We start from the raw sequence: 15,628 nt of genomic DNA on the forward strand, positions 1-15,628 counted from the left end.
CAGCCGGGGGGGTCGGGCTGTGCTCCAGGGAACAGGGACAGGAGGAGGAAAAGGCTTCAGGTTACTCCAGGGAAGGTTCAGCTTGGAGATGATGGAAAATTTCTTCATGGAAAAGGTTCTCCAGCCCTGGCACAGCTGCCCAGGGCAGGGGTGGAGTCCCCATCCCTGCAGGGATTTAAAAGCCCTGTGGATGTGGCACGTGGGGACACAGGGCAGCAGTGGCCTTGGCAGTGCTGGGAAACAATTGGACTTGATGGTCTCAGAGGACTTTTCCAAGATTAATGATTCCAGGATTCTATGATTTTATAACTGGGAGCCTTTTTTTCCCATCAGCTGGATGTGGAAATAGATGCTGAAGCAGGAGCCCTGCCCTCACCCCTGTGAGGACTCCAGTCTGGAGCTGGCTCAGATTGCTCTGAGCCCCTCGGAGCTCTGTGGCCTCTCTGGTTCAAACAGGGAGCTTAAAACTGCACAGGTGGAAATCCAGGAGATCTGAAGATTATTTCCCTGCAAGTCCTGCTTTGTGTCACCTGCCCAGACCCCTTCAGTGGTGACAGCACCCCGAAACACAAGCCAGGGTCGCCAGGCTAAAACACAGAAAGGTTACTTGTTGGTTTAAAAATCTGCTCTGGTTTTGTATTTTTGGGTTTGTTTTTTTTTTTTTTATTTTTGGGTTGTTGTGGGGGTTTTTTTGTTTGTTTGTTTTTTTGTTTTGGTTTTGTTTTTTTTGTAAGCAGTGGAACATTTCCTGCCAATTTGGGATCCTTTTTCCCACTCCAAAAAAACCAGTCCCAGGATTAGGGGCTAAAATCTTTATGGCCACTGCTTTGGTGTGGTTTCAGGGAGCTGACATGAATTAGCTGAGCTCTTTACGGTGAGGAAAATCCCTTCCCTGGGCACTTCCCAGACTGTCCGTGGGAGGGTGGGCAGGCCCTGGCACAGATTCCCTGTCCCTGGCAGTGTCCCAGGCCAGGTTGGAGCACCCTGGGGTAGTGGAAGGTGTCCCTGCCCATGGAGGGGGGACTGGATAATTCCTGAGGTCCCTCCCAACCCAAACCATTCCAGTCCTATTCCATGAGGAATTCTAGCTTTAATGTCAGGACTTTTCCTATCTTTTAGCTGTTTCCTTCATCAAATCCAAGGACCTTCCAGACTTGGCTGTTTTGCAGGATGAATAATCTTGTCAGTGGCTATTTTTTTCCCAGAATACATCAACACCCAGACACAAATCCTCCTCCAGTTGGATTAACTGGGCTGGGGACAAGCTCTGGGTTCAGGGCTGGCAGCAGAGAGGAGAACATTTCCCAGCGCCTCTCAGCCCTAACCCACAGCTCCTCCTGGACCCTCTCAGGGGTTGGGATGCTCCCAAAGAGCTCGGTGGGATGAGTCAGCTCTGTGTCTGCCAGGCTGGTGCTGAGGGGGAGGAAGAGGAGTGCGGAGCTTGTGCTGATCCAGGGAAGCTGCAGCACAGGAGAAAAGTGACTGAATCTTATTCTTTTTCCAATTCCTTGCCTGGAAAATCCACCTTTACCTGCTAAACCAACACCTGGTCCCTTGGTGGCACCTTTGGGGCTGCCAGGAAAGCTGAGGCAGCGGGAACATCCAGCTTTTCCAAAGCAGGCACAACATAATCCTAATGCACCTTCCTGCTGGTATTTTTTCTGCTCTGTTCCATGTTTTTTTTCCCAGAGCATCTAGCACTTCCCAGCTCTGTCAGGGATGATGCCCATGGCTAAGGATTCAAGCCCATCCTCCCTCCTAAAGCCCAGGCTACAGAGAAAATTGGGAATCTGAGATCTCAGCCTCACATCCCAGGATGTGCTGCAATGTTCCTTGCCGTTGTCTTTAACCAAAATATTTGGGTTTCCAGGATTGTTTCAGAAGGAGAAATCATCCATGGAATTGCCCTCGTTTTTTTGAGACTATGACAAATCCTTCCCACTTCCCATCTCCTGCACCTGCCTGCTGCTTTATGGATGAGAAATTCCAGTGGTTCCATTCCAGCCCTGGCGTTGCTCCAGGGAAGTGTCTGCCTTTAAAAACTGCCCAGCGTTTTCAAAGTAATAAAAAGCTTCAGTGGCTCCATGAGCTCCTGCCCTTTTCCTAGGAAAGCTGGTGGGTCTTTTTCAGGGAAGCCACCCTGCTGGAGGGGAGCTGCCTGGCCTGCTGGTTTATCCATTTCCATGCAGGCTTTGGGAATCCACAGCAGCCTCCTCAGCCACTCCTGAGGGTGAAAAACCTCATCAACACCTCCCAAAGGGATTTTTGGAGGGGTGGGATGCACATCCTTCACTGCACAGCTGGTGCTCCATGCACTTCTCCCAAATAAATCCCTAATAAAGCTGCAGGAGGGATGGAATGCCTGCCCTGCACCTCTTCCCTCCTTGCTCAGCTTCTCTCTCCCTCTTGATGTCAAACCCAACAATTCTTCTACTGCTGGTGTGAAATGGGGAGGGGAAATTCCATTGCCTGATCCCAGCATCTGTTATATCCCATTTAATTCCCATTTATTTGATATCCATGAGCTTCTTCAGCTCTGTCAGCTGGAAGGACAGATAAGGGAGCACAGACATTCATTAATTGTGCCCAACCAATTAATTAATTCATGGATCTCTTACAGTATCCGGGGTGTGTGTTTCCTTTCCCTGTTTTCATCCTGTCCTGTTCATCTCCCAACAATCCACAGCCTCCCTCAGTTTTCACCTGAATCCCTTTTCCTGGCACCAAGATCTTTATGGAAGAAGAGGGAGGATGACAAAGCCATTTGGGTTTGATAAGCTGAGGGCACAGAGGGGAAAAAAAATCCTGTGTGGAGTCCCTGGCTGGCTTTGCTTGGTGTGGGCAGTGCCAAGAATCTCCTGGTCCTCCCTGAAAAGAGGGATTTTGGAGGGGGGAGGGCACCAAGTCCAGAGTAAACCCAGAAATTTGTGTAAAATACCCCAAAATGGCCTCAGTGGAGGTTCTGAGGCTGCCTTGGGGGTGGGGGAGGGCATCAACTCCAGAGTAAACCCAGAAAATCATGGAAATCCCCCAGACGGTCTCAGTGGAGGTTCTGAGGCTGCCTTGGGGGTGCTGGAGGGCACAGGAACCAGGACCCCCTTCTGTTTATATCAGCCATTCTCATTCCAACTTCATTTCCTGCTGCTCCCTTCCTGTTTTAATGGGAAATGTTTCCTTTGACAGGACCTCACCGAATCCATTTATCCTGCTCTGTTCCAGCTCTCCTGCCACATTTATCACCCAAGGATCTGAGTGCATTCAACACAACCACAGACATCTGCCAGCTTATTTTTTTTCCCTCTCAGTCTCCTCAGGAGAAAAAAAAAATGAAATGAGTGCAACAGTTTTCCTATTTTAGCAAGTTGGACTTTTCCCCCAGCCTCTCTCCCACAGACATTGCTTTAGTTTTTTTTTTTTCTAGTAGAGAAAACAAATCCCCACAGGATCCACATCCTCAGGTTTGATCCTGAGACAGTTTTAGTTTCCAGAAACAAAGCTGGGCCACCCCTCCACTGCCCAGCTCTAGGGAAGGGGTCAGGAATATCAGGAATACTCTTCCTATCACCAGCCAGCCTTTTGGCTGGAGGATTGGGAATGTGGGAATCTTGCACCACAATGGGACAGAAATGGTCACAAGTCACAAGGAAATGAGGAAAAGCATCACCTGGACTGGTGAGAGCTCTGTGTCAACAATGAATCCCAAAAACCCTCCTGAGCTACTGCCTGAAGAGATGATCCCTGTGCATCATCTCCATGGTGTTGGCATTTAAAAAAAAAACATGGAATGGATTGGATAGAGAGGGACCTTAAACCCATTTAATTCCAAGCTCTGCCATGGCAGGGACACTCCCACTGTCCCAGGCTGCTCCAAACCCATCCAGCCTGGCCTTGGGCACTGCCAGGGATCCAGGGGCAGCCACAGCTGCTCTGGGCACCCTGTGCCAGGGCCTGCCCACCCTGCCAGGGAACAATTCCTGCCCAAAATCCCATCCATCCCTGCCCTCTGGAAGCCATTCCCTGTGTCCTGGCACTGCAGAACTCTGGAACACGGGTGTTCACCCACAAATGTTCATCCCCTGCCTGGTTTTGGGACTTTGCCAGGGGAGGAACATGGAGAAAGGGATGTCCCCCTTCAGGGAGCAGCCTCAGCCTCGTTGTGCATTATCCTGGGAGTTCCTGTGTGGAAGGCAGCGGGATCCCAGCTAAAAATGGGGAAGAGAGGAGGTGCCTCCCTCCCGCCTGCTCCTGCTGAGGGAGCTGTCCAGTTCCTGACTGCCCGGAGAATTCCTTCATCCCCTTTGTGCTGCCACAGAGATGCTCCCGGAGGTGCCTTTGGGCAGCTTCCCTGAGGACTCTCCCAGGAATGGGGAGGTTTGGCCAGGAAGAGAAGCTGGATAACCAAAAACCTCCAGGATTTCACAGAATCACAGAAGGGTGTGGGTTGAAAAGGACCTTGCAGATGACCTCAAACCTGATCTCAGAGCTGCTGTGTGTGACTGCTGCGTGTCTGAGAGCTCAGGCTGTGGGAAGGACAGAGGCAGTGAGGGCACAGGGCTGGTCGCTGGGAAGTGACCTTTTCCCAAGGCTGCCAGGATCTCAGCTGGGTTTATGGATATGAAGTCCTTTGGGATGGTCAGAGCTTCTCAGCAGTGAAAAATTGGTGCCTGTGAGGGGCACTTGGTAACTGCAGCAGGGCAGGGAGTGCTGCAGCTCTCAGGATTCACTCTGGCGTGGATCAGGAGTGCTCAGGGCCGCTGGAATGTCTCAGGAGTGACTTCTTGGAGCTGGCTTGGCAGGCTCAGTGGGGGCAGATGAGAGCAACGCGAGCCCACGATGCGATCGCAGCAGGAGCTCTGAGGAGCGCCTGCATTTCATCCTCCTGCTCTCAGCATTCCCTCCCAGCATCCAGGCTTCCAGGAGCATGGCAGGGAAGAGAGGAGGAACCCTGGGAGCTGCTGCTGCCAGCTGCAGACAGGAACAGCCCCGTCCTTCCCAGCAGGCTGAAGCACTGCTGCTGTTCTTCCCAGCCTCTGGAATTGCATCCGTGACTCTGCCCAGATCAGGATTGCTGCTCTCTGCTGTTGCCAGGGAGCTGCAAAGCTTGGATGTGCTGCCTGGAATGGGAATGACCAAGAGCAGGATTTGAATTTCCCTGGCCTTGTGGTCTGGAAGAGCAGAGTTTCTTTCAGCCATTTGGGAATTCTGTGTCCTGCCCTAGTTTGTGTTGCTCGGCGCTTACAGATAAGAGACAACTCCTAAATATTCCAAAGATTTGCCTGAGCCTAAACCACAGGGTTTACACCTAGAATCCAGGAGAGGATTGCAGAAGTGACTTCTCTGTGGAGTTTCACAGAGTTTAACAAGTTTAACAACTTTGCACACCAAACTCTGGATCAGATTCCTTGATCTGTGTCCAAGGCAGCAGAGAGGGACAAAAATTCCCCTTGGCTCTCCTCACTGCAGCCCAAATTTTGTAAAAGGTATTGGCATGTTGAAATTTGATTGATATAATCACTTTTATATTTTAAAAGAAACTCCTGTATGTTAGAGAAATCTCTCTATTAATTATTATCTCTTAATTTTACTGAGCTGGACAGACAATCTTTTCTCCTCTGTAGGATTATAAGGCACAGAACTTTCATTCAATATTGTTCTTTTATTGCATAAAGAGTGGTTTATCAAAATCTGCTGTGGTCTGGCCTGTGGGCCTGTGGGATATTGGGCCATGGGATGGGACTTGAGCAAGAATCCCAACACAGCAGCCTTCTGTTCACTTTTCAGAGGCTACAGTCACAAATCGCTGGAAAAAATCAAGGGGCTGTGTGTCATCCACAAATAACCAGTTTAACTCTTCATTTAAAAGGTTTTATAATGAATAGATTTTATTTTTCCCTGCTGGACTCTGAGGTTTTGGGGCATCGGGGTGGGTTCTGTAAGCTTTTTAAATGCTGCTCCTCAGCCCTGAAGACCAGAAAATTCCTCTTTTACCACGTGAGCCAAGTCCTCATGTTATTACTCCAGAAACTTGGCCTTTGATGAGGACATCAAACACCCAAAGATCTCATGTTTACGATGAAACAGAACTGACAAACCATTATAAAGAGAATCACCCTTTATCTGCTGGGTGTTTGGGGTGGTGTGAGCAGGCAGCAGCTCCCACAGGTGTGACAAGCGACATTAAATCTCCGAGGTGAGCAGCAATTGTTTGCCAGGGCCTCACCTCCCTCACAGGGAAGAATTCCTCCCCAAAATCCCAGCCCAGCCTGGCCCAGCTGTGCCCGGGCTTTGTACCTGCGGCTTCCCCCGGGTGTGGCGTGTCCTCTGCTCCAGGCAACATTCCCCAGGGAGAGTTCTCCAACCACCACCAGCTGCTTCCTCTCTCCTGCTCTGCCCCTATGGATGTGACGATATCGATGAATTTGTGGTTGATTCCTCGGAATCCCAGACCGGTTTGGGTTGGGAGGGACCTCAGCGCTCCCCTCATCCCACCCCGCCACGCACTAGCCCCGGCTGCTGCCAGCCCCATCCAGGCTGGAATTTGGCTGGATTTGCTGCAGAGCCGCTCCCGGAGCTCGCCTCGGCCCAAACCCGGCCGGGGAGGACCCGGGGCCGGGGCTGCGGCGGGGGAGGGACGGACGGAGCGGGGCGGGACGGACGGAACCGGGAGGGGAGAGCGGAGCCGAGCGCTGAGGGAAGGGGAAGGAGGGAGCAGAGCGGAGAGGAGCAGGCGGGGAAGGCGAGGGAAAGGAAGGGGCGGAAAGGCAAAGGAAGGGAAGGCGAAGGGAAGGAGCGGGAAAGGAAGGGAAGGAGAGGAGCGGGGAGCGAAGGGAAGGCAGGCGAGCAGCCGAGGCGAGCCGAGCCGCCGGCGCTCCCCGCGGGGCCGGCCCCGCTCGCTCCGCAGCGCTGGGGAAGCGCGGCCGCCGCTCCGCCGCCAGCGCCGGGGCCATGGAGCGCTGAGGGCGGGAGCGTGAGGGGAGCGTGAGGAGAACCGGAGGAGAACCGGAGGAGAACCGGAGGAGAACCTTCGGAAACCCCCCCGGAGCCGCCGCCGCCGAAGGTAAGCGCTGCCCGCCTGTGGGGCCGCGGCCGCCGCCCGGGGCCGGGGCTGAGGCGGCCCCGGGCTGTGAGGGGACCCTGCCCGGCCCGGCCCGGCCCTGCCCTCAGGGGCTCCCGGTGGGTCCCGCTCCGTGCCCGATGGAGCCCCGGGACCGAGTCACTTGTGGGGTGTTTGCGTGGCCCCAGTTAAGTTTTGTCGTGGGGAATCACATGGCCTTAAGAGAAAAAAAAAAAAAAAAAAACCCAAACAAGCAAGGGTTGCGGTTTGCCAGAGAGCGGATGTACACTTTAATTGTTTTTTTAAAATTACTTTATTTCTGCGCCCTCTGCACCTTCTAGGTATTCTATGTATATGTTTATTTCCCTTCTCCCTATATATTCTTTCCGCCTCGAATTTCGGTTGGAATCGCTCATTTTATCCCGGCCATGGTGTTCCCTAGACCCGCATTCCCGGGATTTGCGCCTTCCCAGCGCCGTGGGATGGGGGCTGCCCTGCCGGGTTCCCCTTCCCAGCCAGCCCAGCCCCATCCCAAAAGCCTCGCTCTGCAGCGATCTGCAGCCTGGATCCTCGGCACTCCGAGTGGGATGAGCCCTCCCGGTGCTCCTCTGCCGGAGACATTTCCTCTGCATCATTTCCCTGCCATGTGCTTTGAGTCAGTTTGTTTTTCCTGAGCCTCCTTTTCCCAGTTTGGAGCCCGGTGGGAGCTGCGAGTTCAGAGAGGGTCTCGGACTTGTTCCCTTGGTGTGGCTCCACAAAGAGGAGCTTTTTGCCCTCCTCAGGTGGAGGTTGGTGAGTTTTAAATCAATTCTGCTGAGGAGCGAGGTGTTTGCTGCGATCTCTGGGGCTGGGATGGAGCCACGAGGGCACTGAGTTGTCTTGTGTGATGCTCTGCATCTGTTGCCACAGGAAACATCCCAAGAGATCCTCCACTGAAGAGAGAATTCCTGGTGGATCTCTCTCGTGTGAGACTCTTTCCAGCAGAATCCATACAATGCCTTTTGTTTTTCCCCTCTGGACTCCCGGTGTCCATAAGGAGCAGCAGTGAATAAGCCAAATAATTGCATTTGCAGGTCATAAATCCAGTGGAACAGTGGAACTTTTTTAGGCCACTATGAGAGAGATGCTCGTTTGTATTGTCCCTCATTACCAGCTCCAGAGAGGGAGCTGCTGGTTAAAAAGGTTCTGAACAAATCTGTGATCTATAAATCATCAGGAATAAGAGCTTGTTAGCACAACAAGTGCTTTTCCCGGCAGATTATTCATTGGAATTCTCTGTTTCTCTTGTCATCTCACCTATTTTAATGTTTCCTTGTGCCTGCTCAGGTGCTCCAGGTCCCTACTTTACCTGGTACCTACTGGTAGGATACCAGCTGTATCCTACTTTATTCTCATTTTTGGACACTTTATATTCCAGGAAATAATTTTTAGTGCAATGCTTTAACGTGAAGCTGGCGTAAAGGATGATACTGAGCCTTTTTGGTTGTTTTTTCCAAATACTCAGGTTTTTTTCTCCACCGCTCCTGTATTTACTTCCCAGCTCTTCCCACGTCACATGGAAACCTCTCCTTATTCAGCATTCAAATCCTGATTTATCCATCAGGAAGCTTAACCCAGATTAGCTGAGTAATCGTCTCTGGGAACACAGGGCTCCTTTAAAGAGTCATTCCAATCAAATCCCTGGAATTTCCATATTTGAAATGGATAGCCACGGATAGAGCTGGAAAATCCTGCCTAAAATGGCAGCTTTTCATTGGAATGCTTTGTTTTATCCAGACATCCTTTCCTTGGAATGATCCACGTGGAGCTGTCCCTGGAGAAACGGGGGAAGTTTTAAACATTCGGGAAGAATAGTGACAAAACAGTGCTTGGAAACACCTTTATTCCTTTCAATTAAGTGCCTGTCTTTCCAATTTTCAGTCTTTATATGGTTCCCTCAGCAAATAAAATCGGATAATTATGGCAGTGGGATAAATACAGCCTTGGCAGATGGAAAAAAAATAAAAAACAAACATTGGAAGGTGTGAAACAAATAATGAGGTGAAAAAACTCCCTTAAACTTGCCTGTTGCAAACAGATGAGTGGATATTTATATGAAATATTGCTTTGAAGGAAAAGGATTTTAACCTGATGTTATTACTCACACTGTGGGTTTTTTTTTCCCCTTTTCCCTCAGTTTAGAGAATGTAAATAATTTTTCAGCTTCACTTTGGGCTCCTTGCTGCTGCAGTGTTTTGGTTTCAGGCGATGCGGGGGGATGCTTGAGCTGGAATAGGTGAATTTCAGCAGAATTTCTTTAATTATGAAAACAGCTGTCAGCTTCAAGCTTGTTTTTACAAAAAAAAAAAATTAAAATCAATTTTTACAAATTGATACCATCCTGTTGTGCTAAAACATGCAGGGAAAGGCTGGCTGTGCTTCCTGTTACATCTCTGAGTGTTCCATTCATCTGTGAGCCTTTCATATCCCAAATAATTCAAGGATATATCCATTATTCAGGTTAAAATCTTAGAAATTAGTTTGATGAATGGTACAGAGAAAGTAAATTAAGAACCTTTCTCTTGGTTATGCAGCAAAATTGAAAAATCCAAACCCTTGAATTTAATTTTTAACTTAATTTTTCATTAGATGTCTAATTAGACCAAGGGTCCGTTTGCCAGAGTGTTCTTGGAGCACAAAACTTGGCAAAATAATTCCTGCCAGTCACAGAAGCCTCCAGCAATCTGAGAAACTTTGCAAACAGAAAAAGACGATTTTTAGAAAACAATAAAGAAACGATACAACGGTTTATCCTTTGTGTTTTGAACCAGGCTGAGAGATAAGAGGGACCTTCCTGGGAGAGCAGATTATTCCATGTCTGCCTCCAGTGGAATTCCTGCACTTTCTGCTGCAGCATCTGGCACTGCTGGCAGTGATGAGAAAATAGATTAGAGGATGAGGCTTGGGTTAAATCCGTGCTTATTCAGGTGCTTAAAAAACGTCATTTTGTGCACCCTGAGTTTGGCTTTTCCTCGTGTTTGGCCACTTAAGGATACACTTAGTTTATGAAGAGCTCAGGGGAGGAAAATCCAGAAAATTCCCTTTTTTTTTTCATCTTTGTTTCTCCCTTTTCTCTCTGTCCATGTGGGGGTTTTGTGTGTGGATTGTGGGATTTTTTTCCTTTCCTCCATCCATTTTCTTTCCTGAATTTCTCTCCTCTCTGGAAGCAAAGAGGGTTGTGAGTATTTTTGCCGATGGGAATGAAGTGGAACCGAGGCAGATCCAGGGCCTGGGAGAAGTTAAGGACAGCCTCAGTGGTGCTGAAAATACAGGTTGGGAATTGGGACAGCGTGGAGCAAAGATATTGCATAGAGTGAGATATTTCATAGAGCAAAAAAGAATTGCTTATTTGGGATAAAATTATAAAACTTCAGGCCTGAACACTGGAAAAATGCTGAATTATGGTCTTTAAACTGTGGGGGCTGGAGCCAAGTGGGCAAAACCCCTTTGGACTGGAGATGAGCTGGAGTTCAGACCCAGTTTTCCATTAAAACCTGCTGTGGTTCCAGGATTCCCCGTTGGGATTTTCCCCTCAGCTTTCCCTGCTGGTTACCCAAGGAATATCACAGCATTCCTGTGTTGTCCTGTGGGCTGCAGGAGAAGTGAGGAAATGCCAGTATTTCAGTGGATAAATTAGGTTAATTCCTGGTGACAGAAAAGCAGCAGGAGCCCCAAGATCCTCTGTGTCAGAGCAGTTGAGGGCAGCAATGTCCCCTCATTTCTGGGAGTGTCCTAGAAGGGAATTGATTTGTGGAAAAAAAACCTCTATAACTTGTAGATTTTTCTGCCCCCATATCTCAGGATGGAAAACCTCCCCACTGGTTCTGTGTTCTGTGGGAGAGCTGGGCTCTCTTCCGATGGATGCAGACTGGGATGGCATTTCTGAGGAATATTCGGAATATTCCTTTGCAGGCAGCTGTTGAGAGCATTCCACTGAGCTGTTCAAGAGTTAACTCAGCCTCGTTTGCTCTCTAATTAATTTGCTGGGGGATAATACCCCAGGTTTGACCTGATTTTGGCAGCAGATTTGGTGGGAGCAGCTGCTGATCCTGGCACGGGCTTTGCCTCCCGTGCAGGGGGTGCTGGGGAGCAGCTCGGGACCAGGGGACCACAGTGAGCACACAAAACTCTTCTGCAGGTGCTGCTCCCTTCCTCATCCAAGCCCTCCCGGCCTGCAGGAAGTAGGACAGGGACTGTGGGCAATAAAATGATGATTTTTTTTCACCGTTCAAGGCAGATCTTGTGGAACAACGGGCAGAGCTCGCTGTGCTGCAAGCGAAGGTGTGGGAAGAGAGAAGAGGGGAAAAAGAGGTCAGCTAAAATAAATCCAAGGAAACAATCCAGCCTTGGAGACTCCAGAGAGCCAGGGAAGCACAGCAGAGAGGGAACAGTGAATACATTGGTGCCAGGGGGTTTATAAGCCAGAGAATTCACCTGAGCTCTCCTAAACCCAGAGGGAATCTCTGCCTGCTGTAGGGACAACAATCCCTGGGTGTTTTTGACACAGTGGAGCTGCCAGAGGATTTGCTCCTCAGGATTCTTGTGGATGCTGTGCTCTTATGTCAGTGGTTCTGAACCTGGAAACAAGAAGTTGACCCTTTGCTTGGGTAAATAAGCACCAGCTTTTCAGTTTTGTTTCTGCCTGGGCTCCTCTGTGAGCTCATGTGCCTCTGGCACATCCAAGGAATTGTGTTTCTTCTGGGAGCTAAGGCAAATAAAGGCACTGCCTGGAGCTTAGAAGGAATCTGAGACTTGGAGTTTTCTCACTGATGTGCAGGAATGAGCTTTGGTGCCTAAAATGTGAAATGTAAAGAAAAAAAGAGAGAAATTTCCCTTGATGGAAGAGAACCTTCTCTAACCTTGCTGTTGCTAAACAAAGCTCAGCTTCTGAGTCACTTCCACGGATCTGGATTGAATATTTGCTGCCTGCAGGATGGGCACCGAGGGATAAATCCCTCCTGAGCTTTGGGGAAGGATTAGGATTGTGCTCAGATGGAAAAAATAAATTCTTGCCATTGATTTTTGTCCCATTCACGCCTTTGTAATTCAGCAATTGCTAGAGGAAGGCACAGACAGGATCCCACTGGAATAAACAGCACAGAAAATCTAGGATTGCCAGAGCTCTTGGGAAATGTGGGGGATAAATCTGGAGAGGAGCTCCTTGCAACAGGGACACTTCCAAGGGTGCTTATAAATAGTGGGAGCAGGAACTTGGGGAAGAGAGGAATCCAAAAGGAGGAATCCTCGGGAATCTCCGTTTCTGAAAGCAGCAGCTCAAATGAGAAGCAGAAAATGATCCAGCACCACGAGAGTTCTTGAGGAGAAAATCAGTGTGAGACATATGGAAACCTTCAGGGCCAGGCTGCTCTGTTTGCTGGGATTCTGCTCAGGGAACAGCAGATCCTTGGGATGCCCAGCGTGCTCAGGAATACTGATCAGGCACCTCCCAGGGGCCTGTGGTGCTGGGGCTAAACCCTCTCCTGCCTGGAAGGAAAAACATCCCATTTAACGTTGGAAAAGTGTCACTGGAACAGCACAGGATTCTCCATGCTCCAGTTGGGAATGGCTGCTGGTGGTTGTGGGGGCTGGAGCCAAGTGGGCAAAACCCCTTTGGACTGGAGATGAGCTGGAGTTCAGACCCAGTTTTCCATTAAAACCTGCTGTGGTTCTGGGATTCCCCGTTGGGATTTTCCCCTCAGCTTTCCCTGCTGGTTACCCAAGGAATATCACAGCATTCCTGTGTTGTCCTGTGGGCTGCAGGAGTAGAGCAGATGTGGCATGTTCTTTGGAGAGCTTGGATTCCCAGCACTGCTCCTTCCAGAGGTGCTGCTCTTCCCTCTGGAAAACTCTGTGTGGATCTTTTGGGATCCCAGGAAGAGCAGGAAGTTTGTTCCAGGTGATCCTTGGAGAGAGGCCTCTCCAGGACCTCAGTGATGAGGGACAGGGCAGGAAAAGCAGAGCAGGATGTGGGGTGTTCTTGGAGAGCTTGGATTCCCAGCACTGCTCCTTCCAGAGGTGCTGCTCTTCCCTCTGGAAAAGGCTCTGTATGGATCTTTTGGGATCCTCAGAGGAAAACAGGGAGCTTGTCCCAGGTTGTCATCCCCTTTTCCAGGATCTCAGTGATGAGGGACAGGGCAGGGAGAGCAGAGCAGGAGTGTTACTTGGAGAGCTTGGAATCCCACCCCTGCTCCTTCCAGAGGTGCTGCTCTTCCCTCTGGAAAAGGCTCTGTGTGGATCTTTTGGGATCCTCAGAGGAAAACAGGGAGCTTGTCCCAGGTTGTCATCCCCTTTTCCAGGATCTCAGTGATGAGGGACAGGGCAGGGAGAGCAGAGCAGGAGTGTTACTTGGAGAGCTTGGAATCCCAACCCTGCTCCTTCCAGAGGTGCTGCTCTTCCTGCTGGAAAAAGCTCTGTGTGGATCTTTTGGCATCCTCAGAGGAAAGCAGGGAGCTTGTCCTAGATGATCCTTGGGGAGAGGCCTCTCCAGGAGGGGCTTCCAGGGCAGGATGAGCAGCTCTGGGGTTCCTGCATCCCACCGATCCCAAGGATTCCATGGCAGGCTCTGGTGTGAGAATTCCCAAAGAGAATCCTCATGGCAAACTCCAGGAAAAGTGTCTCCCCTGCCATAACTGTTATTGTTCATCCAGAATAATTGCTGGGATGCCCTTTCCCACTGGTTCCTCCCAGGCTGGGAGAAGGGAATATTCCTCAGTTGCTTTTGTGTGGCTTTTTCTTTGCCTTCTTTCTTTCCTCTGCGTTCAGTTCTCAATTCTGCATTTCCTTTCTGGAATTCATCCCAAAATTCCTATTCCAAGCCCCTTTCCCTGCACTTTCCTGAGGAATCCATTAAATATCTGCCTGTTCTTCCATTGTTTGAGGTGTTGTTTGTGTGTGTCCACTTCTGGGGCAGAACTGGGGCCGTGGTTTTCCCGTTTTCCTTATTCCTGCAGGAGCCACGGGAACATGGTGGGGTTTTTTCCTAGCTGCTTGTGGGTCACTGATGAATCATTTCCATTAAAAATGGAAAGTTTTCCATGCCTTTTCCCAGAAAAGCAAGAACAAGGCAGTGTTCAAATGAAGTCAGGCAGAAGAACTATAAAAATAAACATTTATTTCACCTCATTCTTCATTTCCTTCTGGAGCCATATTCCCAGAAATCCATAGTTTTAAAAAAGGGGGAAAAACAATCCAGTCACAGGCACTGAAAGGAAGTAGAAAAATACATTTTTAAAATCTTTCCTTGTTTTTTAATCACCCACTCTCAGCATAAAATATTTAGTGCAAGACTCTTGTCTTGTGAAATAATTGTAATTAATTCCTCGAGTCAGGGCTGTGTAGGAAAATTCAGGAAGAATTTCCTAAGCACAGGATAAGGGATTTATTTAGAGTTGTGAAAAACCAGAGAAGCTTTATGATTAAAAAATAATGATTTAGCTCTGAGCAGACTCTTCCTGACTTTTAAGAAGCTTCAGTGAGTTTTCCTGGATGAAATATTGGATTTTTTTCCATGACCTGAGGTGTTCCTGGTATGGATTTTGCTGGAGAAATCGAGGCAGCATTTTTGGGGGTGTTTCTAAAACAGGAGCAAGCAGGAGAAATCTCCCCAAATCCTCTCATGGAATGGCAGCCAATCCCCCAGAATTCCCTTTTCCCTTCCCATAATTCACTGAATGATCAAGTTGGGATAGTCTTGGCTATTCCTGGAGTATTCCTGGCTATTCCTTTTCCCATTTTACTCATCAGAGTTTCAGCATTCCTTTTTTTAGTCCATCCTGTGCTGTCTCATGGATCCAACACCAGTACAGCAATTCCTACATTTTTGGTTGGATAAACCAGATTTTCTTTAACTCTGCAGGAAACCAAAGCTATTTTTGGTTTTTATTATTGATATTGTGCCCTTGGGAGCAAGCCTGGATTGATGCTGGGAATCCTGCAGCTGCTTCGGTTTGGATTTCAGATCCACCCTTCCATTAATTTTTTTTTTTTTTTTGGAATTGTGGTTGCACTGATGGGTTTTTAAAGGGTATTTGTAGGTGTGTAACAACTGCCCTTTAATCAGAGGGATGAAATTCATGGAAATTTGTCATTTGAGAAGGAAAAAATTGAAGGCAGCACAAAAATGTTCCCCGTGTTTATCTGTGACTTGGTGACTAAAGCAGCGCGGGTTTTCATGCTGGAAATAGAATCAAGCCATCATTTCCATGATTTTTTAAAGTATAAAATATCTGGAGAGGGCTTCTTTCCCAGTTGGGCTCGGATCCTCTTCCCTTTTCCTGCAGAGGAGGGGAAAGGAGTGTTCTCCATCTGGCTGGGGGCTTCAAATGATCCCGTGTTTTGATGGCTCTGCAGAGGAGTTCAGTTCTGCATTCCACACCTGAGCCTGGGGCAGTCAGGGGGGAAAGGAGCAGGAATGCTTCACTCCTGAGCCATTCCAGCTGCACGGAGTGCAGGCTTCCACTGCACCCACTGCTTTCCACAGGTTTGGACTGCTGTTTGAAGTGGGACTTTTTTCTTTCGGCGAGCGGGAGACACATT

At 49.1% G+C, this 15,628-nt stretch overlaps 3 protein-coding genes across 4 annotated transcripts in view; 2 read left to right on the forward strand and 1 right to left on the reverse strand.

Moving 5' to 3' along the window:
- LEPR (leptin receptor) overlaps window positions 1-3,887 on the forward strand; it is a 39,144-nt gene extending 35,257 nt beyond the window's left edge. The window contains exons 19-20 of one of the 2 annotated variants that reach the window (XR_008438484.1): window positions 1,871-2,959; window positions 3,050-3,887. Coding sequence is in view for 1 of the 2 variants with exons in the window: in XM_053985725.1 (XP_053841700.1) it covers window positions 1,871-2,107 (237 nt within the window). In the remaining variant the exon portion in view is untranslated. Of the gene's footprint in view, window positions 1-1,870; window positions 2,973-3,049 lie in introns of those variants that run through there. The other variant, XM_053985725.1, reaches the window with a different exon arrangement.
- Window positions 3,888-5,641: 1,754 nt separating this feature from the next.
- On the reverse strand, window positions 5,642-7,504 carry LOC128811854 (uncharacterized). Its single transcript, XM_053985794.1, has 4 exons — window positions 7,499-7,504; window positions 6,502-7,105; window positions 6,292-6,393; window positions 5,642-5,800 (listed from the first exon to the last, which is right to left on the reverse strand). The coding sequence occupies exons 1-4, from the start codon at window positions 7,502-7,504 to the stop codon at window positions 5,778-5,780; spliced, it is 735 nt and encodes a 244-aa protein (XP_053841769.1). The 3' UTR covers window positions 5,642-5,777.
- The window catches only part of PDE4B (phosphodiesterase 4B), a 180,761-nt gene continuing 172,096 nt past the window's right edge, over window positions 6,964-15,628 (forward strand). The window contains exon 1 of the mRNA XM_053985728.1: window positions 6,964-7,057. The gene's annotated coding sequence lies outside the window, so the exon portion shown is untranslated. The remainder of the gene's footprint in view (window positions 7,058-15,628) is intronic.

This window comes from Vidua macroura, chromosome 9 (genome assembly GCF_024509145.1).
Source record: "Vidua macroura isolate BioBank_ID:100142 chromosome 9, ASM2450914v1, whole genome shotgun sequence".
NCBI lineage: Eukaryota > Metazoa > Chordata > Aves > Passeriformes > Viduidae > Vidua > Vidua macroura.

Bases quoted from the DNA above. Each gene is read 5' to 3' on its own strand.
- LOC128811854 (XM_053985794.1), bottom strand. The intron at 6,394-6,501 runs GTGCGTGGCGGG...TCACATCCATAG, and splicing joins GCTGGCAGCAGCCGGGGCTA to GGGCAGAGCAGGAGAGAGGA. The intron at 5,801-6,291 runs GTACAAAGCCCG...GATTTTTTCCAG, and splicing joins ACACCCGGGGGAAGCCGCAG to CGATTTGTGACTGTAGCCTC.